General features: G+C 41.5%; 1 protein-coding gene across 1 annotated transcript; it reads right to left on the bottom strand.

Moving 5' to 3' along the window:
• Positions 1 to 409: 409 nt before the first annotated feature.
• On the bottom strand, positions 410 to 25,573 carry LOC138196236 (ataxin-7). Its single transcript, XM_069146128.1, has 13 exons — positions 25,435 to 25,573; positions 22,864 to 22,973; positions 18,463 to 18,675; positions 18,194 to 18,262; positions 13,017 to 13,121; positions 7,067 to 7,355; positions 6,345 to 6,676; positions 5,720 to 5,802; positions 4,155 to 4,435; positions 3,771 to 3,960; positions 3,535 to 3,656; positions 2,178 to 3,333; positions 410 to 643 (listed from the first exon to the last, which is right to left on the bottom strand). The coding sequence occupies exons 3-13, from the start codon at positions 18,665 to 18,667 to the stop codon at positions 626 to 628; spliced, it is 2,850 nt and encodes a 949-aa protein (XP_069002229.1). The 5' UTR covers positions 18,668 to 18,675; positions 22,864 to 22,973; positions 25,435 to 25,573; the 3' UTR covers positions 410 to 625.
• Between the last annotated feature and the right edge of the window lie 1,072 nt (positions 25,574 to 26,645).

The raw sequence follows: 26,645 nt of genomic DNA, 5'->3' as shown, positions 1-26,645 counted from the left end.
AGTTTGCTCCTCCTCCTGCTCTCCTTGCAAGGCTTCTGAGATCAGGCGCTGGGGGTGTAATTAAGTTGGAAATTCCAGTAGTCCAGCAGAATCTGACATGAGAAAAATACTTGTACACACACACACACGCGCACATTCACACACTCATTCTCTAACAAACACGGAAGAGATCGGCTTGTTGTCTCCCCAGTTGCTCAGCGTCACGGCGGCTTGTTGTGGCAGCCCTTAACCTGAACCCAATGAGGCCCGCGGCTGTTGCAATTGTTCGTCCTACTTCCACCCAAGACAGGAAGACCTCTCAGAATACCGGGACTACACTCGCGTGGGGGATCCTTGGCTCGCTCATTAGACCCCTGATGCTCCACGCAGTCCCCCGTTCAGCGCCCCTGCCCGCCCACTCACCCGCCCGACCGACCCCCACACACACACATGGCTTTGGGAGAAATTGTAAGGACCACATCTACTTCACTGGGCAGTCCAGATCATCTCCACCCTGAGGATTGTGGGAAGCTGAGAATAATGTGGGATTGATTTTTGAAGGCCTCGTGCAGTCCAGAGCGGTATGCGGACCGCTCCCGACTATTCCCCGCCTGCCAGTGTCACACACTGAAGCCACGCACCGCTGTCAGGGACGAGCCTTTGGCTGGGGAAGGAAGAGGGGGGAAAAAATAATGTTAAAAATAGTTGTTAGGTAATCTGTCTGTATGCTGGTTCTGTATTAACAGCAGTCATTCAACAAAGTAACACATTCAGGTCAAGTGAGACAGATTTCACCATCTGGACTAGAAGATACTGCAGTTTTGGCATGTTAACTTAATGTATGTAAATTACAAGAACTTCAAATCACATGAAATAGAACAAATACAAAAAGCTAAACTTCTTCCAAAGTAAAAAAAAAAAAAAAAAAGTCAAAGCACAAAATGCACGTTTGTGCTTGCAGGCTTGACTACTTTAGCTAAACAGGTAAAAACCCGCATACCAAACAAGTTACTTCCGTGTTGCCAATCACAACTTGAGGCTATTGTTCCTTTTTGTGTGGCAGATGTCAATTTTTGAGTCTCGATTCTTCTACATCATCTTGCAGCTTTTTGTCTTATTTGCAGGACCTGTAATTTAGACCCAGATGATTCAGCCTCTGAGCCATGTCTTGTCTCATGCTACTTTAACATCCTATGAGATGATGTGAACCCACCATTGTCCAGCTTGTAACGGTGATTCAGTTACTTTAATGTGAAAGTTAAATATGTGTGTATGCTGGATCACTGCCCCAGCTTACTGGACACTTGAATGAAACAGAGCCATAGTTAATGTTTTTAATAACATCTGTGCAAGTCCTAGAAGGTGCTCTCAGTCATAGGTTTGCCTGCAAGAAATAATTGTATTTTGAGTTAACGTGCTGTACTGTGATCCATCACTTAGTCCGTGTATAGAATCCAAGAAATGTCAAAAAACTGAAAAGTGGATAATATGAGTAACCACAGCTAAAGGTGACATTATAAAATTAGATGTGTCACCTGACCAAGTATAAAATATCCAGTAAATGATGTTAAACTTCTTCACATTTGAGAGGATGCAAACCTTGCTTTTTTTGATTGATAAACAATTTTGTATTAAATAACAAAACTGATCAATGCTTTTAGTGAATGTCACACATTTACTGAGGGATCTCTTAAGCTGATCTCAAAGGTCGGTATCGGGCCAACAAGGCATATAGCTATACTTAGCTATATTCATCCCCGATCATTGTTTTATGTTGACTGTCGCATGGATGTCATAAACAATGCAGAAGTGAACTGTGAAGAGTGGACATATTGGAAAATCAAAAGAATGCAACACAACCGCCTGTAATGTCTGCGATACGAGGATTTTGTGAGGCGGTAGTAACAGAGTTGTGTTCAATACTGCAAATTTGATGTCACCTAAAAAATAAACACTCAACAAAACAAAGAGTTCGCTCACAAACCTGAGACAAAGTGTGATTGTGACTTTTGACTGTGAAGGTTGAAGTTAAGCTATAACAGCAATTTGAAGTGGAATTGTGATTATATAGTGTTTTTAAGTAAGCTCTTACTATAATGCTGCACCAAGTGGAACTGTATATTTACATAGTTTAATTGGTTAACTTGTCCAACAGAGAGACAAGTTCTTCACTGGTATCAAACCAGTACAAAACCAACCTGATGTAAATGGGAGTTGTTGGGTAGACCCGGTGTCCCTGGAATGCTCCGCCCATGCTTCCCGTGGATGTTGTTAATGGCAGGTGACTTGGCCACTTTGGGTCTACCTGGTCCAGGTCCACCTCCTCCTCCGAGCCCTACCCCCCCACCGCCACTAATAATGCCAGTGGAGGCTGAAGAGCTTTTGCGCTTCTTGCCCTCCAGGCGCCCGTCTGAGGAGTGGTGGCTAAAGCTTGTGTGGTGGTCAGATGAGGATGAGGACTGGTGGTGGACAAAAGGCCCCAGGGAAAGGGTTGAGTCACTGCTGTTCATCATCACACTCATACGCTTAATGGACTCTGCAGGGCTGCCCGAGGGAGGACCTCGTGCAGGTGGCCCAGAGGAGCCGCCCGCTGAACCTCCAGAAGGCTCAGCCTTGAGACTAAGAGAGTTGGTCCGCACGGTCGGGCCACAGTTAAGCCCCACGCTGTGGACTCCACTATGGGAGGATGATAATGACGATGAGGATGATAATAAGCTGTGGTGGTAGGTGCTCCCTGAGCTGCCGACATTTGCACAGTTTTTCTTGAAAGAGGAGGAGGAGGAAGAAGAGAAGTTGGCATTAGAAGAAGAGGATTCAGAGGATCCATGGGATGAAGAGAGGATAGAGCTGTTCTTCCTCTTCTTCCCCGAACTGAAGCTAGTGCTGCTACTGTTACTGTTCGCTCCAGTATTTCCCCCACCAGTGGAGTTGGGGATGACAGGTGTGGAGGAGCCAGAGGAGATCTCCTTGGGCCTGAAGGACGATGACGACTTGGTAGTGCTGCTGCTGGAGGAACGGGACTTAAGCGCCCGGCCTGAGGCTAGGGAAGGAGCCGAAGAAGAAGAGGATGAGGACAAGTGGGCTGAAGGCATCTGTGGCGACGAAGACACTTGTCGGGCCTGCGTGGTGCCATAGGCCGGGTGCTCAGCCCCGCCCTGCGGGGAGCTGCGGGCATTTAAGGTGGTCCCATAGGAGAGCACTGACTTGCCCTCATAGGATTGGCTATAAGGAGTCTGGGGCAAAGTGGCAGGGGGGCCCAGGAAGCCGGAAGAGGGAGTGCTACCGTGGGAATTTGTGCTTGTCCTATGGGTTGGTGCAACAGAGGAGGAGTTCTCCAAGGCCAAGGGGATTTTCCTGCAACATGAAAACATATCCTCCTTTAGCTATGACTGTTAACAGGTCTAAATTTCACACTATAACAAACAAGACGGTCAGGTATTATATCCCACTGTAAGCACAAGGTGACTACTTCAAAAGGTATTTGGAAAAAGCAGTTCCATTATGCATCTACTTGCTACGGTATCAACATGAAGAATCTGAGACGGACAGACTTACTTCCACATCTGAGAGTTGACATGCTTGTCCATCATTGTGGTTAAAGCACATCGTACTCTGTCCCATCGCCGGTCAAATGAGTAGCAGCCTTTCCCAAACAGTCGACTCCCAAAGGTGCAATACTGGCAACAGAGGTGGAGTACAGGTGAGAAATAAAATCTGCAATCCTTCATAGTTCAACCACTTTGACAAAAAGGAAAGATGTATGTGGTTAATGACAGATGGGGTGCACTTACAGCTGCCGGTCGTGGGTGATAACCTGAATAGTGACAGTCCAGTTTGTCAGCGTTGTCCTCACGCTCCTCATTTTCTCCCTCGTCACTGGATGGTCTGGAAAAACCATCGGGGGCAGTTTGGGGATGATGTAGGGACTCGTGGACTACTCCAGGGTCTCCGGAAGTGCCACCTCCGTGACTGCTGTTTAGTCTGATGGACAGATAGTGCGGCTTGTAACTTTCACCTCAATCATAAACACCTTTTCAGAAAACCAAAACCACAAACGCTAAATTGTAACGGTGTTTGTCTCACCTCAGTGAGTAAGGCTGGTTAATCTGGTGTCACTCCACACAGAACAAGCACGACAAAGTGAAATAGTTAAATGGTTGTGGCGCAGCACTTACCGTGGAAGACCAGGGCTGTGAAATTTGGGCTTTCCGAGTGGCAAAGGCTTAGTGGCATCTGGTGCGGGGCCGTTGCCATGAGCCACTTGGTGGGCATCATGGCCAGGGGGGAGGTGGGAGGAGGGGTGTGGGTCCCTGAGAGGGGGGTTTTGCTGGGAATGGGGTTGGTGGAGTTCTCGCTCCCTCTCCCGCTCCTTTGCTCTGTTCTTGTGCTCCGCCAGCAGCGTGTCAAAGCGCTTCCTCCGCCCTGGCACCGCCCTCCGCTGGCTTAAGGAATGTGTCTGTTGGGACATTAAAAGGTTGGGGGGGGGGGGGGGGGGGATGTTGGGGAAAAGATTCTCCTTGTTTTTAACTCTTATGACATAAAATCTCTTATTTTTCTTCCAATTTGTACATGCCAGATATATCTGACAAATTTTGACAATATGCACAACTTTAATACAAATAAGCACAACCATCTTTTAAAAAATGTAAAGAATAAAAAAAATAAGGTAAAAAAGTAATCATCTAAAAACACTGATAGTTAAAAACACTTGTTAAAATCACATTTATGACAGAGGACATTACACTGTGCAACATGTTACTTTCACTGAACATAGACTTCATCATTTATTATACGTGCTCCTGTCGGTAGGAACCCACAGAAGCTGACAGCAGGTGTTCCACAAACACCGGCCCCCAACTGTCAGCCAGCTGCTGCCATTGGAAACGCCCACCCAGAGGTTTGAAGCAAATGCTGCCTCCACAAGTATGTGAAGAAACTGTAAATATCCTCCTCTGAAAAGCTGAACATCAATTTTGTCCTTTAACGGGAATTGCTGACGATAAGAAAACTGTAGAGTAGGGCTGTTCCATATCATATCGTTCACAGTATTACTGGTATAATTTTTGATCAACTGAATAAAAATAATAGCATGATAATGGCAAAAGTCCGACCTGTTGACGTAATGATGTCATACCGTGATGCAGTGTAACCGTTTGAGACATGTTAGAAGTTTATCCAGCAAGAAGCATGACTGAAAGCCGCTGTCTTCGACAGGTTTCCAGCTGAATGTGACTGTTTAATTGACAGTTACGCAAATTCCCCTCTCGCCTCTCTGTGTGCTTCACAAAGGGCAGCTCCGCCCCACACATTCGGTGGTCCCCACACATGGAGCAAATGAGAGGCTCAGGTGAAATATTTGTCATATTACTGTAAGTGAAACACAAGTGCAACAAAAGCCCCAAATATATTTATTTATGGACAAACATCGATGACAGACTTCAGAGAATCAGGCCAAAATATCGCTCAATCTGACAACAGGGGCGAGGAAGTTATAAAAGGCTCCACTGCAGATCATAGAAGCTGCGTTGCAATAATTAATTAGAAAAAAGTTTTTTTTGTATTTTGTCATGTCATCAAGAATATTGTCATTGCAAAAATATCCAGATATATTGTTATATTATTTTAGGGCGATATCACCCACCCCTACTCCAGAGCAAGTCCAGCCTTACGATTTCAATAATATCCAGCTTATCCAGCTCAGGTACATGGCACAAAGAGACAAAGCAGAGAGACCAGTTACCTTGCATGTTAGTGATCTTGTGCACGGTTTCCGAGCCGTCATATCCACAACGCCACAGTGGATATCTGGATTGAACTCGCGTTCTGAAGGCACAGCAAAAGAGCAATGGAGAAAAACATTGTTACTTACATACATTGTGTCAAATGACCTGCCCCGGTAATGTGTTTAAATGAAAACAATTGTTGTGCAAAATATTAGCCTCAGATAAGCCTTAACTTTTTAGCTGATGTGTGTTTCATTGTAAAAACAGGACATTTCTTTGGCTGCAACATTCTGAGTTTGTGTTTACACGCAAACTGTCAGTGGGTCAGTCTTTGAGAAGTTGAATAAATGTGCTCTGTACCCTGTTAACTGCATTCTATTTTTATTATAGAAAATGATAACCGATGGCTGGTATTATATGTGGTCTGATTGATACGTTATTCAACCTTTTACCGCATTATGAAAGAAACTTAACAAGATAAGAGAGAACAAACCATTTTAGGTAAAAACAGAATGTTGTATGAGAAAGTATTTCTACATTCTCATAATCTAAACACAATTCAGGAGTCAAATCTGACAATACTAAATACTGATAGCACAAACTGTGACCACATTTTGCCATAATTCCCCCCCTCCAGCTGACCTGAAACTTTCTTGTTAAGGTGGCGTCTGCTACTGGCACTGCTGCTGCTGTCCTGCTTCTTGTCCGAGAGGACAGAGAGGTGGCCCTTGCCGTTGGGAATCTGACCTGGGGCCAGCAATGAAGGCTTTGGTATGGAGGGACAGTTAAGGCCTGCTTTAAGGGCTGATGAGGAGGAGGAGGTCGTGATGGCGGTAGTGTTGGAGCTCACAGTGGTGCTAGAGGAGGATGTGGAGGAGGATGAGGTGGTGGCGGGGGCAGATGGAGCCTGCACCAGCTTAGCTGACGAGTCCACCCTCAGATGCATCTTCTCCACCTTGACAGCCGGGGTGAGGCTGGAAGAGAAGGTTAAAGAGATGAAGAGGGCAGCAAGGAGGAAGCTGAGAGTTAGAAACACTGAGCCAGTGAGAAGCGCATGGTAAGAGACAGATGTGGACGTATGGATGGGGCTGGAAGGACAAAACATAAATCTGGTATGGTCCATCATTAATCAAAGACTTCAGTCAAAAGAAAAACACAGTTCCAATGTTAATGAAGAGGAACGACAACTTTGGAGAGTTCAGAATCAAAAATGACAATGCACTTGCATAGATATGTTTAAATGTGCTTGTATTTTACTTCTCTGGAGTTCTGAAACTTTTAAGAAATTCTACTTCAACTTTTTAAAGATAAAATAGATTGATGTGACTGCCAGGTTTTGAGCAACCCAACAGAGTGAAACTTACATCTTGTCCGGCTGCAGCATCCTGAAGGGGGGAAAGGGGGGTCTTCGCTGAATGCCTGGCAGCTTCTCTTTGGCTGGTTTGACGAGTTTGGGATTGGAGGAGGATGATGAAGAGGAGGATAAGCTGGCGCCAGCGGCGGATGGTCGGCCGAGGATGCTTCCACTTGCCACTCCCGCAACAGACCCCGAGCCCAGCCCGGGCCCAAGCCCACTGCCACCGCCCCGGTTCCTACCCGGCACGGGGAAGGGCGAGGTGGAGGCTGGCTTGCTGGCGGAACTGTGTCTTCTCTCTGGAGCGACAGCATAAATCAGGAAGGCATTAAAACATGATAGTTGAAGCAATAAGAATATCTGAATCACACCACAAGAGACTAGTCTATATGGGTAAATGTGGTCAAGAGCCCAGAGAAAAGTCACGACACACGAGAACATACAAATCTTCTTCTGACATTAGTGAGCAGGTTACCTCAACAACAAATAAACACCATTTGTGAATCATGCCAACGCAGCCTGAAATAGAAGCAGCCAACAGGTCAAGAGCTTTATATCCTGCCTGAGCTTCTTATAACAGCTGCTGTGCAAACTGATAAAAGGCAGTATGACAGCAGAAAAGGTTAGAATGATACTTAGCTGTGGATAGAAGGAGAAAAATAGACAAAACGGGGGGAAAAAGCTCTTCACTAAATGCTCGGATCCAAAACTAAATATCTTTCATTTAAGTGCACCATGGTTTCCAAAATCAGCAAACAAAGGCCCCTGTGTGCACACAGCAATTACAGAATCATAGCAGACAACCATAGACACTTTGGGTTTTCAAAGGTAGCTCTCATCATTTGCTATTTTTAGTAACGGTGTACAACAAGAGCTACTGCTCCACAACACGGACTAATTTCCTCACCACACAGACACATTTCCTGAGTTCATTAGCTGCCACAGCAGAAACGACCAAAGAACATCATGAAGGCATCTTTTAAATTCAGTGCAACTTGGACCAGTTTTGAATCTTGGCCCAACAGCAGCTCTCTACCAGACATAGCGAACCCCTGAGGTCACGCAGACAGACTCACACTGCTGCTGCTCTGATAACACGTGGAGAGGGAATGAGAGTGACAGACATAGAAGAACAGAGAGAGAGAGAGAGAGAGAGAGAGAGAGAGAGAGAGAGAGAGAGAGAGGGAGGGAGAGAGAGAGAGAGAGAGAGAGAGGGAGGGAGGGAGGGAGAGAGAGAGAGAGACGTGTCTGCTGATGAATTCAGGACAAAGACAACTTGAACGTTGACGAGACCCTCGTGTTGTCAACACTTTCGAACGTGATGAAAATGATGGGATGAAAAATAACAGCACACACCATCAGGGGCACTAAAGGGTTCTGATAGAGAGCATCTGTGTATTGAGGTGTGGGTCTGGTCAGGTAACCTTTTACTGGGCTAACTCCGTAGTACAGTTGGGAGGAGGGCCGTAGGCCAAAACTCAGCCTCAGAATCATCGAATTATCTGAGCTGATCACAATTATTTTGCATAACTGTTCGAATCATTTCAATCTATCGCTATAAAAACAGAAATGTCATACGTCCATCTTTATTTCCACAGTGTTTTCCCCTGTTTGAGGTTTGACTGTCCTTTCAATAATGTCATCTCATTGCATCTCTTCTTCTGCTGGGATTAAATGGTAAATGAGTGTAGAATTAGCAACCCCAAAGTACGATGTTTATTTTGACTACTGGTATTACTCAATGACGGTAATTTCTTTGTAAATTCAAGTTATTATTACTTGTGCAAACAGAAATGTAGCATTTTTTTTATGTTTAATGTTCAATGCCAGTAAATGGCTCTTCTTCTTCATAAAGTGTATTATTAAACAATGATTAATAGCATAAAATAAACGGAAAAAGACAGTTAAATCATGAATTGCAATTATTTGTATGACAATCGTCAGCTAAAATTTTAGTTTATTTTTGATTTTATACACTTTATTAATCCCCGAGGGGAAATTTCTTCACTACAGCAGGGGGGCTCTCAGGGGGGAGATGCTGCAGCAGGCTGCCACTAGCGCGGCGCCAGGTAACCTGACCTGAGGTGCATGTTTTTGGATGATGGGAGGAAGCCGGAGAACCCGGAGAGAACCCATGCAAGCACAGGGAGAACATGCAAACTCCGCACAGAAAGGCCCAGGACCGGATTTGAACCCGGAACCTTTTTTGCTGTGAGGTGACAATGCTAACCACTGCACCACCGTGCCGCCCTTTAGATAAGAGCAAAACTCCTTTTACTCAGCTGCATTCCACACAAACTTCCAAATTTCTTCTAATTTCTCATTTCAGGGAGAAAAAAAACTTTCGGGCCTCCTTCCACAGACTCAACATATTTTCCCTCCCGCTCCTTAGCGGCTGAACAACCCAAACGCCTTTCTTTCACTGCCATCCACCATCCCTCCTTCCCCTGCTGTCTTATCCTGTTCTGGTCATAACAACAGCACACCCTGCACACAAACTTACACCAGGAAACCCCAGCGTGACGCTCAGTGCTCTGTACACAAAGCACTAATACTGGGAAGAGAAAGGCAACACCAGAGGCAGCGGTAGAAGAGTACAACAGGAGTCAAGAATGATGTGGGTGGGGGAGATGGGGTGGGGGGAGGGGGGGGGAGAGAGACAAAAAACACAAACAAAGGACACAAGAAATAGGAGGAGACCTAATATCGTCTTTCACACTGTCAAACAAATGGCTCGGTGGTGTGGGGAATCCCTGGCTGTGCGAGTGAGAGGAAAAACATGGAAGAAAAAAAAAGTGTGACGGCCTTACTGCTATTTTCACAAGCACCGTGTTTAAGCTATAGCATGGCCTCTGTAAAATGTTTGCAAACAATAAGAACCTTGCCGTGTTAATGACAAATAATAAATACTCGATGATTCATTTTCTTGCGATCTGAGCTCAATGTGCATGATCCAAAAATGTCTTAAGTGTATGTTTGCTTGACCAGATGTGTAAGAAGACAACAAGTTCATAAATGAAAGCTGGCAGCTTCAGTTCTGTGATGAGTGTCACCCCTGCTGCGTTCCACCTCGACCGAGAATCACAAACACCTAACGGGAGACAGATGGGCTTAAAGAAAAATCATATTGATACCAGCTCAACGGTACTGAGATCAGTGCCTTTACACCGTGTTAACACCACACGGGGTCTTCCCATAATGGCCTCAGAGAGGGGAAGACATGGGGTAAAGCACAGCAAGAGCCATGCTGCTGTGCGGCAGGGCCACACATTATATTTAGACTGTTGGGCAGTCGAAACGATTAGCTGATCAACAGAAAATTAATCTGCAACTTTAATGAATTGACTGTTTGGACATTGACAGAAAAAGTGCAGTTTCAAACAGCGTTTGTTTGCAACATCTCAAATGTAAGGATTTAGTGCTTTTCTCTGTTTTTAATCACAGTAAATGGAAAATCTTTGGCTCGGGACTGTCGCACTGGCATTAATACATACCCCGAGTTAAGGAACAGAAAAAGATATTCGGAGAAAAATCAGATTGGTGCATCCCTAATAAATATCAACACACTGCAGACAATGTGCTACATTAAGGAATAATGAATACACAGTTGAGGAGACAAATGGCAATAAACGTACTGAAATCACTGTAAAACCTGCGTTTATACTCCATGGATCAGTTTAGGCACAACCTGTATCAACAATACCACCCTGTTCAAAATGTGCCGAGGCCACCTGCTTTGATGTTGTCAGAACTCTTTTACTTTACAGGCAGGGTATTGCCCTCCAGTGTTTGTCTGCAACTCATTTAAAATCCCCTGAAATGTCTGAACACTAACCTGAATGCGTAAGTAATAATCTGGTCCAGACAGACTTAACTTTGTGGGAAGAGTCCATTCTTTGAGTGTTGTTGACACATTTGCAAGGACAGCTCCTCAAGGAGCCATGTGCTGTTAGAACTCCCCCTTGTGGCTGACCTTGAAAACTGTAATTGCTGTCACTTTACAGCGAACGCACAGCACTGTGAAGTTTTCATTGACAGTAAAGATTAAATTAAACAAATAGCCCTACATAAGACATGGGAGGTGTCACTCTATCTCTTATCATTTCAAGAAAATTAGTTAGGAGTGAACACGCTACCTTTTTCTTTCACCGGCTGTGGGAGTTTGTGAACTTGCCAAGAAGAATACAGTCAAGTTAAACAGAATCCACACTGATCACTATATTAATAGACTTTAAAGTCCCTCTCCTGGCATTGATTAAACCTCTAAAAACTCATCTTTGTTTATCAAAATTACATATTTAGAAGTTTTTCCCAAGAAAAAAAATCCCCTTAAGCTATAAAGTGGCTTGGATGCAACTATACACATTTGCCTTCGAGCAGTACAAGCAGACCTCTTAATATTTAAATAATCCTCACCTTATCTGTACCCACCCCTCTGCTGCTCACCTGCAGCTAGATGACATGAAAAGCCCCACCCCACAAGTTGATGAAGTTGGTATCTTAGGTATGAAACCCTGATTTCTACAGTTTCAGAGTGGAAAAGCATCTAGCATATTAAAAATAATAAAAAAAACACCTCATGGACATTTTAACAAGGTTTAAGTCTTGATTTTCATTAAAGGGGTCTTTAACTTTCTTTAGCACACTGCCAAAAGATCCATCTTAACTACCAAGCAGTGGAAATCCATGCAATCAAACACACATTCATAATGTATTAACAGGGGAAGAAATCAGATCTGAGCTGAATGTTAAAACAGTGCAATGCTGGGAAGCCTTGAGAGAAAGACAAGTCAAATAATAAAGGGGTTACTGCATAGTGAGGGAAAAGTGTTTCTCCTATATGCTTTCGACAGCGGCACAGAACCGCTGTTAAATGAACCCCAGCACAGAAAATTCACATTGTACATAACAGTGACAATGAACGCAAAACATGAGAGGCTCCACACGGGAACAGCAGACTGGAGGAGGTGGTGCTGCAGCCACTGAACCAGGCGAAGTGAAAGAAAACATTTACTTGAATCGATAACTACGCATGTCACTGAAAGTGCAATAAAACCTTCATGTGTAAAAAGCTGAAAGCCATCCACTATTCCTGCAGTGTTCCAGCCACGATTACGCTCGTCAGGCTTAAAGCGAATTGTTAAGAACGAACTAAAACAAAAGCTGTCTGTTTATCTTAGTTTGTCGTGCATTTCAAAATCTGGAAAATTCCCATAAAACGAGCGGCCGTCTGATTTCTATGTCCTTCATTCTTTCTAAACTTCACTCAGTATTTTGATGCCAAAAATACATTGTTTTATCTATTATTTGTTTCCGAAATATGATTTTGTTTAAATTTTGAATATGCTGCTTTTTCTCTACAAACAACATATTTAAAATATAAATCAATTCTAATAGTTTTCTGAATCAGGATTTCTTCGGGGGATAGAGCTTGCTTCATCAGTGAGCACATTTGTTTGACTTTTCTACCTGCTAAGGACCGAGTGTCCTGTGTAAAAAGTTAAACCTGGAATTTTTTATATAATCATGTAATTATAAAAGTCCCAAATTATGTGTAAATATGTTGTTTTTGGTCAAATAACCACTGACTCCCCCCGGTAGTGTTGAAGCTCTTATTGTATCAAAAGCTAACTAGCTTGACAACTGTCAAATAATTTTAAGTTAGTCCACTGCCGCTGTGCAAACACAGGTCCTGGCACCGCTGTGGGAAACACTGAACAGACGAGAACTACTTTGTCCACACACACCTTGTTGTTCTGGGTTATGGCTGCAATTTGAAACTGTTAAACCTTGCTCTGCATTGCATGTGCCTGAAACAGGAATGAACATACTGTATGTATACTAGCCATACATAATATTGTGTGTGTGTGTGTGTGTGTGTGTGTGTGTGTGTGTGTGTGTGTGTGAGTGTGAGTGAGTGAGTGAGTGAGTGAGTGAGTGAGTGAGTGAGTGACACTTACCGTAGTGTGCTTGGAAGGCTTGCGGCTTGACTACCTGACCACAGTGGCTGCACATCACCAGGTAGAAGTCGTCCTGTGCGGGACACTGGCCAAATATGGGCATGTCTGCACACAGAGGGGAGAATCAACTAGACAGGGCACATCTCAAAGAGATGCAAAATAAATGTACCTATGTTCACCTGGTGCCCACTTTTCAGCCAAGTATCACTTACAATCTACATTGAAATGTTCATTTGTTGTCATAATAGCTGAACACTTTGATAGCATGTTTTTAACACAACAGACCACAAAGAGGGAAATAGTTATTGGTCATGTCCTGAAAGCAATTTGCAACTGTTGTGTTGCATGACTCATGTGGTAATACATATTTAACATTAGCCATATTAATAATTTTCAAAAATTGAAGAACTCACTCAAGGCAACATGACTAGCAAATTCTGCACATGCAACTTTGCTCATACTCAGGAGTGATCTACAAATACAGAGCTCTTACGAGTCCCCATTCACCATGGAGAACATGTCCCAGTGATAAGAACCAGGAAGAGGCTGAGCCAGAGATCCAAAGGTTACGTACTGCCACAGAATGAACGTCTCGCCCAGATACACACAAACGCCCAACTTGCATAGAGTGTGGAGGATTTTTGACTTTGACTAAATTAGGAGCTATCACTGGTACAAATAAAGTTTCTTCAGTTTGTTTACTTTTTCCAAATGAAAAAAAAAACAAGTATGTTCAAATAGACAGCAATGAAGTGAAAATGTAGGGATGTGAAATTTCCTATAGTGCGACCCATTCGATGGAAAATGTTCATAACTTTCATGCGCACGATCATTAAAAAGCACAAGAAGCATGAGTGGCAAGGTACACGTATGGCATGTCTTCAGCTCAGGCATCTTTACCCATCCAATAACCAAGCCTCACGCCTCATAGATCACTCTAAGGCAAATGAGAGGGAAGTGCTGGAATCACACCAGAATGTGATCAAAATTTACCCTGGCGCAGAGAACCAGAAACCACCTAATTAAGGAGGCTAATTAAGAGATTGCCAGGGGCGTCATGATGAGACGAGCAGAGGAGAGGATACAAGAGGAGAGAAGTGGTGCCCCTCTTCAATATGTACTCTGCCAGGGCCGTCAAGGGTTCTCCAAACATCACTGGCCGAGCCTGGAAGGGATGAGGGCCATTGAGCAAACACTATATAAAAGGATCTACCTGGCGGGTTCCCTCTTAGGGAGGTCAGTGGCAGTCTGGTGTGGATGAATTGACAAGCATAATGCTCCTCAATTCTCTACTCAATTGTCTGAGGCCACTTTGTTAAGTGTCTCCTTCAACTTTTACAGTGGCTGGTGTCTGCCACAGGGAAAAGGCAAACATATTTACTTGATAGACAAAGGCACGTAAATTATACAGAACCCGAATAGAAAAGCCCACTGCTGATGTGCATGAGCAAGGGTCCGATTGCTGCACAAAGAGAGCAAGTGCAGAAATGTGATGTGGAGACTCACTGATTGCCAATTACAAAAGAACAAGCCAGTGAAGCAGTGGCTAAATGCTTCCCTAAACTTTCTGGGCAACTTTTCCGCTACACAATAGTGGTTTCATTGCACTCTGTCTCTGAACCTTCCTCATGTAACAGCAACATATAATTGAAGTTATAATGAGAGACCAAACATATTTGTTGAATCAGTAATTTCCCATCTATTCTTTATTAAAACTGAACATTCTCTCAGATCTTTTATTGAAAGAGGCCAAGAAGTGCGTCATCCAACAAGCCAACCACATTTCCTTGCTGGATCAACAGCAAGGTCAAACAAGACTCATTCTTAAAATGCTGCTGCTCACTTGGAGGGTTCTCCAAACAGGTTCCTCAACTATGAAAGCAGCGCTGCTATATAGTCTTGCTGCTCTACATTCAGCAAACTGGCACCAACTTGACTGTACCACTAAAATGGCCTGACTTCAAAAGCAGTCTAACGCCACCGTGTCTGCCCCATTCTCGATCTCCATTTTCTTCCTTTGCAAGGAGGCGAGAAGGCGAAAAGCACAGAGAGGGAGAAAGAGTAAGAGGAAGTAACAGTGTAGAAGAAAGAAGAGACAGAACAACGGAGCAAAGCCTGGAAACAAGCACAACTGAGAAAAAAAAAAAAAAAACAGAGCAGAGAAGCAGGCCGAGGCCTCAGCGAGACAAAGAGAGTGAGAGAAGGACCGACGCTCGAGGAAGAGAAAGAGAGCCTGTGAGCATGAGACGGAGGAAGAGAATGAGAGTCCAGTTAATTTCAGCATCCTCTTCCACGGCAGTGATGAATGATCTAGGTGGACTCGCAGCCGCTCGGGCTACCTCTGAGCCGCACACACAGACTGGCTGAATCTGACCTGTGGCTGACAGTGGCACTACATTTCCCAGCTTCCACGACTGTGACAGTGCCACTGTAAGCGTGACAGAGTGATGAATTCATCAGTCATTATTTGCAATACATTTTTACAAATGTGCGTGTGTGTGTTAATCATCTGTGTGTGGTAGAATGGCAGTTACACCACAGGAGAAATCTGGTGGTGAGTCATGGCGGAGAGGTGTAGTCATCCACTTGTAATATCCCTACTAGACACACACGCACGCCCGCACACGCACACAACATACAGTTTCTATGAACGCCAACTTCTGCCCTGAGCAGCATGTGTTGATGAGCCTTATGACACAAACAACAGCCACTGAACGCTGCTACATGATGATAAAAACATGATTCAAGATGACTGCATGTCAAGTCACCTAGAAGCCATGAATTTCAAATGACCATTCGGTTTCTCTGCCTTACTAAAATTATACCTTTGATGTGGAGACACATTAATCTAATTCACTTTCAAACAGTATTTCTTTAAAACAAAGCAGAAAACATCATTTTAGCTGCCACCTAAATTGCACGCAGTCTTATATATACACACATAGACTTTAAATATTTTGTGCTATGCCATCTCATAAGAGCCACAGATTATATATGTAATATTAAAACTGTGTTTTTCCTGTCACTGGGAGCCTTTAGGGGACTTGCTACTGGAATTTTGGAATGGTTTTAGGGTATGCACACAGGCCACATTGTTTACCAATGCAAATGCAACATCAGATAAGTGCCCTGACAAGAAGCGTGCAATTAATCCTTTCCTTCACAGCAACACGTGAAGAGGAGAAAAAAAAGCTCAACATACATAAGTGTGGGCCAAAATCACGTGACTCAAGAGAAGCGTGTCACCTTCCCACAAAGTTTTCCTTTGTGTGATATATCTTACAGGCAGAAACACTTCATGCTCTGTGCAGATACATGGTTTGACAGGAGTGATGAGAATCAGAAACGGTCATTCAAACACACGTGCCCCCCCAAAAGCCACCTAAATGAGAGACCTGACAAATTCTGTGACAATTATGCACACAACAATGATCACTTTGTGGTTGGCTGCAGAACTGACGATGGTGTTTCAGATCTGAAGAAGATCCTCATGTTGTTTGCTTAACTAGTGCCACGTTTCTGCACTAAATAATACACATCAAAAGCAATTTGGCAGCAAAGAAAATGATCATTTTCACTGTACACTTAGTTTTGAAACAGAGCTCAACAAAAAGGATGCATCTTATTTTTGATGTCCAGGTCACTGCAATATCAACAAGGTCACATGTGACATGCCCTGCGTGTGTCGCTGAGTAAGCAATAGAAAGCCCTGTCTGTGAGGTGATTAAAGGTAGCTATGGATGTGTTGCTACAATGCATTTTCCACAAATAAACATGCCGTCTTTGTTGGTATACACTTTTACGCAGGTTGCCCACTTAACTACTTGAGACAGTGCACAACATTTGCCAAGAATGGATCCTTTCATTAAACAAGCTAAGCCAAACGACAATCACTGTGTAACGGCGGTAACAAAGCTGATTCATCATACATTCCCTTTATTCTGTGTCAACTGAACAAGTTGGTCCTCAACTCTTTCTGTCACCCGACTTATTATGTTTCAATCTACGGAGTCTGGTGTGTTCTGTGAGCTGGAAAAATGGAGCGTGCTTGTTGACTCTTAAGTAAACAAGATGCCACTTTATTGTTATGACAATTTACCTTTGTGATGAAGCTCGTTCTAAATCCAGGCCTGCCAGCGGGACAAATCAGCTAAATCTAATCGAGGCGTTTCCAAAAATAAAATTGCAGTACAAACTGCTGTGAAACATCACTCTGTGATTCAGAAGCTAGGTGAAGTGAGCTTCTGACACTGGGTTTTACCACTTGTGTCGGATGATGTCCTCTCTCTTTATTCTGTCATAACTGTCCTATTAACCTTCAAAGGCACGATTAGCTGAAGCTACAGCTTTAAAATACACTGGACTAGCCCGATATCATTATTACTAGCAGGAACACAGTCACCATATCACTCTGTTATCAGAACAGTCTGGTTGATTGTTTTCATCCATTTATCCCACCCAGGGAGATCAGACATGCTAGTTGATGTGCCAGTACTTCAAAAAACATTAAAACCTTTGCTGAAATTTAGCAGTTTGTTTAACATCTTCACAACATTTATCCAAATGTGTGGGACAAAAAACATTAATGTTGACCATGTTTTCTGTTTAAGATGCAAGTAAAATAAAAGCAGGCTATACTGAAAATTCACGTAATTTACAAAAAGTGCATATCACTGTTTTAAAGGTAACATTTCCATTTAGGGTATTTTTCTTTTGAGAAATCACACGTTTCTACAAAGTCAATTGTACTTTTAAACTTCACTTTGCAGCCCTTTAAGCAGCAATCCTTTCTGTTGTCTTAAGGCAAAGAAACACAGGAAACCATTCTACAGCTTATATATAGGCTATATATAAAATGGCAGAAATCCTGATGCCAAACAATAAAGTTATTTTTTTGTTATTATTGTGTTTTGGGCCTATACTCAACTACAGCGAGTCTAAGTTGTTAGTCTAAGTTATTTTTGGTTACAGATGTAAATGTCAACTCCCTCACGAATAGCAGATACGTTTTACTGATTATACCCGGTTGTTCAGTCAATTTTTGATGCGCATGATTTACAGTAGATTCAGTCCGAACGATGCATGTAAAGTGTTTGAATCCATGTGTGTGTATCTGTGCAAACCCCCAGAACCAAAATACACCTTTGGCCCTAGAGGGGGGGGGAAAAAACACTCACCTTCTCTGCACAAACGCATGGCTTCTCGATTTTTCCCGAAGTCTTTGAAACTTTCCTCCGATTCAGCACCTGAAAATGAGGCGATCCGACACAGAGACAAATAAATAGTTGCACTTGCTTGCCTGCCTGTGCTGTTGCTACCAGTAGCGTTTCTTCATATTCCACCAAAAACTGCATGCAATCGACCAAAAAAAAAAAAAGGACAGGACTGGCAACTGTCGCGCTTTCGCTCGCTTCCTCGCGCACATTCGGGACGCTGGGGAACTCACCGTCGTTGCCGTGGAGTTTGGCGGCGTCGACCCAGTTGCTCCAAGGCTGTCCCAGCATTATTTCAGGACTAGGCAATGATCTCCGCTCCGCAACAGTCGCCATTGCTGTGGAGCCTTCTCCCCGCTGGATCTGCTGCTGCTTCAGCTGCTGCCTGGCCGCTCGGCGCTGCTCCCCCCTGACGTCATCCTCGGCCCTTTCCGACATTCTTTCCGCTACAATGTAACAACATAAGAGTCAGCGTTGGTCGCGCTCGGGATAGGAGGACTTTTTCACTGATTGACACAGGCAAACGCGTGTTGTTTCACCGCGCCCGCCCCTCGGTAAAAAAAAAAAAAAAACACCCCAAAAAAAAAAAACTGTGTGCGCCGCCACTTAACAAGCAACAAGTACAACGCTTACACAACATACTGTTTATACCGAATAAACCGTCTGACTGACGGTTCATCTGCAGGTCTCCGACTACCTGGCTAACTAGCTTACGCATGTAATGATTACTTGCTTGTTACTTGTCTCATACACATAGATAAGCTCTGATTCCCTGAGTGGTTACACAGCAATGCGTAGGATTTTATAATAGTGTATCATATAGCCCTCCAGTATTATTAAACCATTCAAAAAATGTTTTAATAATATACAGAAGTATGTAAGAGATAGCAAAGTGCATCAATATTCAAAGCCAGGTTGTGTTAATTCACAGTCTCACTTAAATGGTCTCAATAAACATTCTATCAATCACTGTCTTTTAATACATTTGGATGAGGAAATTTGAGGAATTTGTTTGGGCTACATATATCACAACTAAATAATTTACATGACTGTATGTCTTAGGCAATGAATAAGGACTTTTTCTTGTGATTATTTTCTATATTTACAGTGTAGGCTAAAAAAAAAAAACAGCTGTGTGGGTATGACACAAGTGGATGCTTGAACTTTGGTGATGTCAATTCTGAATACCACAGATATTGCAATGACACTTGGACACATATGGCACAAAATATATATTTTCTTGTTTCCTTTCCAAACTTCTAAAGCATATCAGTGATGATGATAAAAGAAAATGTAGGCATTAACCAGTTGGCTGAATGTGCACAATATTTGAAGATTTGCTGATCAATAGACTTACCATTGGTGTCATTGCAATACTTACATAATATGATATGATATTGTGTTTTGTATGTGATATTTACTATGACTTCTACACACATAAAAGAATATAGGAGAAACACATACAGATACTGATTTGATATGCATGGATAATGAACATGTACTGTTATTTCTAGTTGAATCAAATACAGACAAAAACTAGTAATCGTGGATCCCCCTGTCATTCAGATTTATTTCAAACTTTGGTCGATTTTTCTTTCCCTTCCCACACATTGTGTGAATATTGGGCCAGCAGTTTTTCTGTAATCCTCCTGGCAAACAAACAACTCTTACTGAAAAACATAACCTCCTTGGCAAAGGCAATTATATAGCTGATGTTATGGTTACTTAAACTAAACGTCTAAGATGTCGTAATGTAACACATGACTCACTTGAACTCATTTCTTTGCGATTTCTAAGATTTCCAGAGGTGTAGAGACATTTACAGTAAATACAGCCAAGTTTACTTTCACTTTCAAAATGATATATTTCTGACCCACCCAAGTAATGCACATGTTCAACTGACAAAAGTTGACAAGCCAGAAAAATACAAATGGAAGGTCATTGCATTGTCTTCCCAGAGACTAGATTTTGTAGAGATGACTGATTCTTCTCAAGAGACACAGTAACACACCGACTGACCTGACTTACAAATGGCATTAACATGTCGGGCCTTCATCTGCTGCTGTCCTTCCTATTTTATATGAGTGATGCAGTGCTTGATTCTGTGTCACTTTTTTTTCTCCCCCATCTGAAACCCTCTGACAGTTTGACAGAATAACATGACCGGTTTAAGCACTCTCTATGCTGTTTTTATGAGGTCCTTAAAAAAAAAAAATCCTCCAATAAATGTAATTGAAATGAAAGTTAAATGTGTATTCCTGTTTAGCATGTGCCCTGAGGGGACTTGAGCAAAAAAAAATGACCATGGCCCTCTGTTTCCATTATACAGTTTAGAAACTCAGCTTTGTCTTTAGATCAATACTAACTTTAGACATTCAAATTCAAATCATCCTAAAGACATCAACGGCGTGCCTCAAGAGGAAATATGATGTTTAATTTCCTCTAATCTTATATAAAAGAAATGTCCCCTTGGGGATTAATAAAGTAACTATCTATCTATCATCTATTTATCTATCTTGTTTATTGCATTCATTCTACCCAGTAAAGCGAGGAACTGTAAACATGTTCAAACCACAGCGACTGTACAAGATATTAGACTTAGCATCTTTAAAACATGAAGGGAGTGCTTGTGGATTGCATTTGGATCATTTACTGGAACTCACAAATCTAGATCTGGCACCCAGGATTGAACCCAAGTAGAAAAATGTTTGGGTTAGCCAACTGGTCAATAAGAGTTCACATTAATACTTTAATATTTATTTGGATACCCACAGAGACGGAGTGAGCAGACATGACAAGTATTGTGCCCGAGGGTGATTTAGTAATTTGAACAACTTTTAGTGCTTTTTAATTCTGTTTCAAAAAACTTCTATACAAAAAAAGTTAGTATCGTGTTTGGGTCAATATACAATACTCTACCTCAAGATTTGAAATTGCTCTTCTATATTCAATGAAATTATCTGAACCAACATACGTATCTTGCTCAATGACATCAATCGGTAACAGTTCATTTTCCAAATGATTTACAGCAAGTGTTGTTCACGGTGTTGGTGTATGGTTAAAAATTTTCGTTGAATTGATTCTTCTAATGAGGGCTAGCCTTGCCTGTTTTATATAGAGCCCATTGCCCTCACTAGCAAACCATTTCATTTAAAACTTTTTTTTATTTATTTAATGTAGTAAATCTTCAATAAGCAGAAGAGACTTTTGGTCTGGGATAAATCCAGAAGAGTAGAGATTCTATTAAAAAAAAAAAAAAAAAAAAAAAAAAAAAAAAAAAACATCCCTAATTATTTCACAATTTTTGACCTGCTGAAATTTTTTTTGTTTGTGTGAAAAGGACAATTGCTGTGGTCCAAATGACATACTTCCCTTCGTACATTCTCATATAGCAGACTTAAATGTTCATACACTTGCTTGTGTAGTACTTGAATACCCAAAGGGGAGTTTTGCACACTGCCCATCTGTAATTATCGGATATAACCGTAACATTTTAAGGCATCACCAACATATGCCAACATATCTGGCGGCTTTGATTATTTTACCCAGAGATGAACATATTTCCGTGCCCTCTGTTTAATACACACAATAAGCACACTGATAGCTTCTATCCAACAGCAGTATGGTGGTGAAACAAAAACTTTTGTGCAATGTTCGGCAACATCTGCAGCTTCCTCATCTGCTGCAGTGTGAAAATATTTTAGGTTCCTCCCTGTAGTCATGACCGTTGAAAATGAAAAGTGTCCATTGTTTCATTCTCAATTTGTGGACCATTTTGAGTACACCATTAAGGTACTTATAGTGCACTGCATGTTTCCATATTTCACAGTGTGAACACACTCATGCATTCAAAATAGTAAGTGTTAGTACGCAAGTAGGTGATTTGGAACATAGCACATGTTATTTCCCTGCAAAAATCGCTCTCAGGTGTTGCCAGTAAAGCCAAACACAAGTCTGCTTTAAAAAAATAAAAATAAAAAAAGACATGGCATTTTGGTATCCATTGCATGAACTAATTATTAGTGCCTGAACATCACATACTGATAATACCAAATCTAGTGACCAGAAAAGTAAAAAAAAACCTGTACAATATTAAGCACTCTTATAATTAAACACTATATTTTTTAAACTTGTATTTCCTTGATATTGGTATTGTTTTTGTATTACTTTACATTTACCTGGTCTTTGTCAAATTCCTACAAAGTCCCTAAACACATCGGGTAAAAGAAAAACCTCAGGTTGAATATTTAAACTCAGTACAGCATCAGTACAAATCATATCCTCACACGTAACACAGTGATTCTCAATAAGCCACACCTCTCTGACAGACAAAAATTATTACTAAATAATAAACCACATTAGAAATAGTATTTAAGTCAGGACTTTGTATTGAATTGCTTTGCATTTACACGGTTAAGATTTTTCTGATGAGTGAATTTATAAAGAACATAAGTGAATAAGTAACAGTCTTTTTTTTTATTTCCGTAGTATATCTATGCTGAACTCAATATCTCCAAGTAAGTGACAATTGTGAGCATCTAGAAGCACTACAGTCCTTACTTACTTACGCCTTATGATTATTGTACAATTATTAGAAAGCATTAAACACATAATGAGTAGCTGTGAGATCTTACCTTAGCAAAATAAGCAACAAGGAACCTTTTTTTTTTTTTTTTTAAACTCAATCAGCCGATCCTCATCAGTTTGGGTGATTGCTGGCAGGCACACACACTGGAGAGGAAACCTGGAGACACACACAAGTCAACACACACACAAACATACAATGAGGAAAGATGAGTGAGTATTAGGTTCTTTGTTGTTCTGTATCTTGAGTTAATCGGTGGAATTATTCGGCAATATCAAGTAGGCAAAGCTGCTTGTCATGGGGATCTTCACCACTATGCATTAATCCAATCCAGTAAGCACCGTCTCTAACCACCCCTCCAGTCCCACAGTAATCACGCTTACCATTATTTTTGTTTCTTTAACTGATTTGGGTCATATTGCAATACATTCACAGAGGTAGACATTGATTTGAATATCGAAAACATATCAATCAAAAGTCATTTATAAAAAGCTTTTGCTGTAGCCTATTAAAAGTCCAAAACTACATTTACTAACTGCAAAGTCAGTGTGTGGGATTTAGTGGCATCTAGCGGTGAGTTTGCAGATTGCAACCAACTGAACACCCCTTGACTTACCCTCCCCTTAAAGGCGTGTTAGAGACTCTATGGTGGCCACAAAACAATAATCCCTGTTTGCTTTATCTGTTTTGTGCTATGGGTAGAGACATGGTAATGCAAAATGGTGACCTTGTAGGAAGGGGACATGCTCCCAATGTACATATGAAGATCTCATTCTAATGTAACAACAACAGAAAACTCTTCATTTCAGGTGATTACACAAATGAAAAAAATAGTTATGAATATTATATTTCATTTCTGCTCCTTTAAGATTCAAGAAATGATTTGGACTTGCAAAAATCTGGTTATCATTTGGAAATATGCTACAAGGAGACCTAAATCCCTGGGTTAAAATAATTAAACAATGTGTAACAACAACATTTTACTATGCTGTGCACTACAAATACAAAAACATATTTTTTGGGGGGGTTAAGACATTTTGTTTTTAATTATTCATATACTCGTAGCAGGAGTGACAGTGCAAGACTACAGGAACTCAAGAGAAATTGAAATCTAAATATTTTACATTATTAGTAAAATAGAAAATAATAGCCAGACACCATAATTGCCAAAAGCTATGTCAGGCATGGGTGAGTGTGCCAGATAAAATGCTGTATCAACATGTGGAGGTTTTATTATTCAGCTATGTCAAGAACAAAACACACCATAACTGCAGTACAACTAAGATTTAGCCTACAGACATTTTTCACCACCACCATCTCAGGCCCCTGGCAGTGGAAAGCCTGAGCTGAATGCCGCCATTATTAGTGCCAGACACTACACCTTGAAAGTGCTGTGCTCCTAAACATGTGAAAAAAGAATGACAAATACTGAAAATGTACAGCACTTAACTTGAGCTTCAGCCTGTCGACTGGCACTCTCAGAGGAACAAGTAAGTGCAGAAGTAGTTATGCTTATAAGGAAACTGGAAATCTCAACTTTAAAATGTATTTTCAGTAGTTCTGCTGCCTTAAGTCTTAAGCCTTCACTGGTAAACTTAGTATGTTCCAAACACGTGTAGTCAAAAGTGCTTCTCAGGCATAAATCCTTCAGAATCCCCTAAAACTAAAGTATATAGCCAAAAGTTAAACAACAAACCTTTGGCACAGAAGATATTTTAACTGTAAACACTGTTGTCACTAACAGCATTAACAATGGCTTTGTCCTACAATTGAACATGTACTGTCTTAAAATTGCATTGCATAAAAAAGTCTACAATTATTGTCCACAATACTAATAAGAACACTGTTAAACATCCCTAAAGCCAGAACTCAGAACTTTGTATTTATAGCTCTTCCTTCCGTAGCAATTTGGACGACACAGACAACCATAACACATGAAATATCAAATGATCACATGACTAAACATTTGTTAAAGGTCATCTTGAAATGTCACCCTCCCTTACTCTTTGTACACTGAGTAGGACTGTCACATCAGACTGTATTGTTTACAAGTTCACTGTTCTGCCATGTAGTGTGCTTTCTGACATTATAAATATATCAGTAGCCTGTCCCTCGCTTCGCCTGAATTATACTTTGTTTTAGGTTCTGAAAGTGGAAAAGATAATATCATGCAATTTCTTTGAAAACAGAGTACTTGTCATTGACAAGTAGGTGCAAGTCTGACAACTGAGATAGCTGATAGCAGCTAGCAGAGACTAACAGGAGCCAGTTGTTTGATTGGCCAGCGTTGCTCCCACCTCTACTACACTAACTACACTACCGTCATTATTTGGGATTTAGATACAGAAAAGACATAATCAACATTCATCGAAAATACGATATTTGAAAAAGTGCATCAAGTCAATGAAGAGTTGAGTGATGGAAACAGGTTGCATGCAGTGTGAGTCTGTGACTGGTACAAACGGTGTTGAGCAGCAGTGGCGGCTAACTGTTACATTAGCCTGCTAGCTGAAGCCTGTAGCCTGCCATGACTAGCGTTAGCGAGGCAGCTGGCAGAAGCCTGACAGCACAGCACAAGTCATCAACCGCCGTCTCGTATCGACAACAACCTCACTCTTACCCAGGCTCTGGATGCTGTAGACTGTGATGTGACACCAGGCTGATATAAATCAGCTGGATGCACGGGGCGAAGGAGACAGAAGACGGTGGGAAAGAGCGAGTGCAGTGCTCAGCCTCTGTGGAGGTCTTCACCTGGTGCTTCCATGTCTGTTTACCAGACTGCATTCTGGGACAGTGACGTCACTGCGCCAGGACGCACGCACGCACGCACGCACGCACTGGTTAAGTTACAGCAGCCTCTCCATCATCAAAGTAGTTTTGGTCCAATTATCTTCAGTTCGATACAATGGCATGATGCTTGGGGGATTTGTGACAGGCAAAAATAAGTCTGTGAGAGATTACCAATTAATATATGAAAGATTTCAAATGAATGGTCTTTTGATTACAGGGGGAATTTCTGTGACCTAAACAAGTGAAGTGTTTCCTACTTATTTCCTCCGTGTATTAATTTCAAAATATTTTAAAGCAATATTTTGGCACATTTTGGCATTCTATATTTTTCTGTTTCATTGTATATTGGACATTTCTTAGAAAATAGGGGGGAGGGAGACAAGGAGCCACTCAGCTCAATAAGAATTAAAACAAATTGTTATATATTTATTTTTACAAAACTGAGATAAGATTAGAGTACCATTCCATTTACTTCCTCTTTAAATCTTTAAAAGTCAGACTTTGCATTTCATGTATTTAAAAATCAAAGGCAAAAGTCTAGTTATAGCCTAACTTTATCACTCAAACAATTACTAACCTCTGTACTTCCAAGACGAAAGACTAATTTTAAGAGCATCATTAAAAAATACCCTGCAGCAAACTTTTTCAGAACACACAGTTTCCCCTTGACCCACAACAGTATATATTTGTGTCTCTGTGCTTATGAAACAATTGTTTTCTTTGGAGCTCATGTCCTTTTATCTGCACCTCCATGTACCCATCTACGTACTTTGCTATTGTTTATGACAGCTGTCGATGTTCTTGAATCTCTTACAACTCAATCTCAATCAATGCTATATTGCTTCCTGTAATACTGTGTTCTTATAAGTTTTAGTCTTGCTTTTCTAATGTAATAAAATCTTTGCAATCTTTTGTAAAATAGGATTTTTCATGAAGGACTTTTACTTCTAATTGGGTATTCTTACACTGATGTATTGGTACTTAAATAGAAAATCTGAATTCTCCTTCCACCACAATCAATTTGAACTGTGAATGCGCTTT

The sequence above is a fragment of the Embiotoca jacksoni genome, unplaced genomic scaffold, assembly GCF_022577435.1.
Source record: "Embiotoca jacksoni isolate LCO1_2020_lvr unplaced genomic scaffold, fEmbJac1.0.p SCAF_1, whole genome shotgun sequence".
Taxonomy (NCBI): domain Eukaryota; kingdom Metazoa; phylum Chordata; class Actinopteri; family Embiotocidae; genus Embiotoca; species Embiotoca jacksoni.
The sequence above is the reverse complement of the archived record's forward strand: the minus strand, read 5'-3'. Positions and strand labels throughout refer to the sequence as shown.

What these genes read in the sequence shown, in the direction of transcription:
- LOC138196236 (XM_069146128.1), bottom strand. Translation starts at nt 18,667, where the DNA reads ATGTCGGAAAGGGCCGAGGATGACGTCAGGGGGGAGCAGCGCCGAGCG. An exon ending in CACAGCCCTGGTCTTCCACG is followed by an intron (nt 3,961 to 4,154) that starts GTAAGTGCTGCG and finishes TCTGTCCATCAG; the next exon opens with ACTAAACAGCAGTCACGGAG. An exon ending in GTCAACTCTCAGATGTGGAA is followed by an intron (nt 3,334 to 3,534) that starts GTAAGTCTGTCC and finishes TTCATGTTGCAG; the next exon opens with GAAAATCCCCTTGGCCTTGG.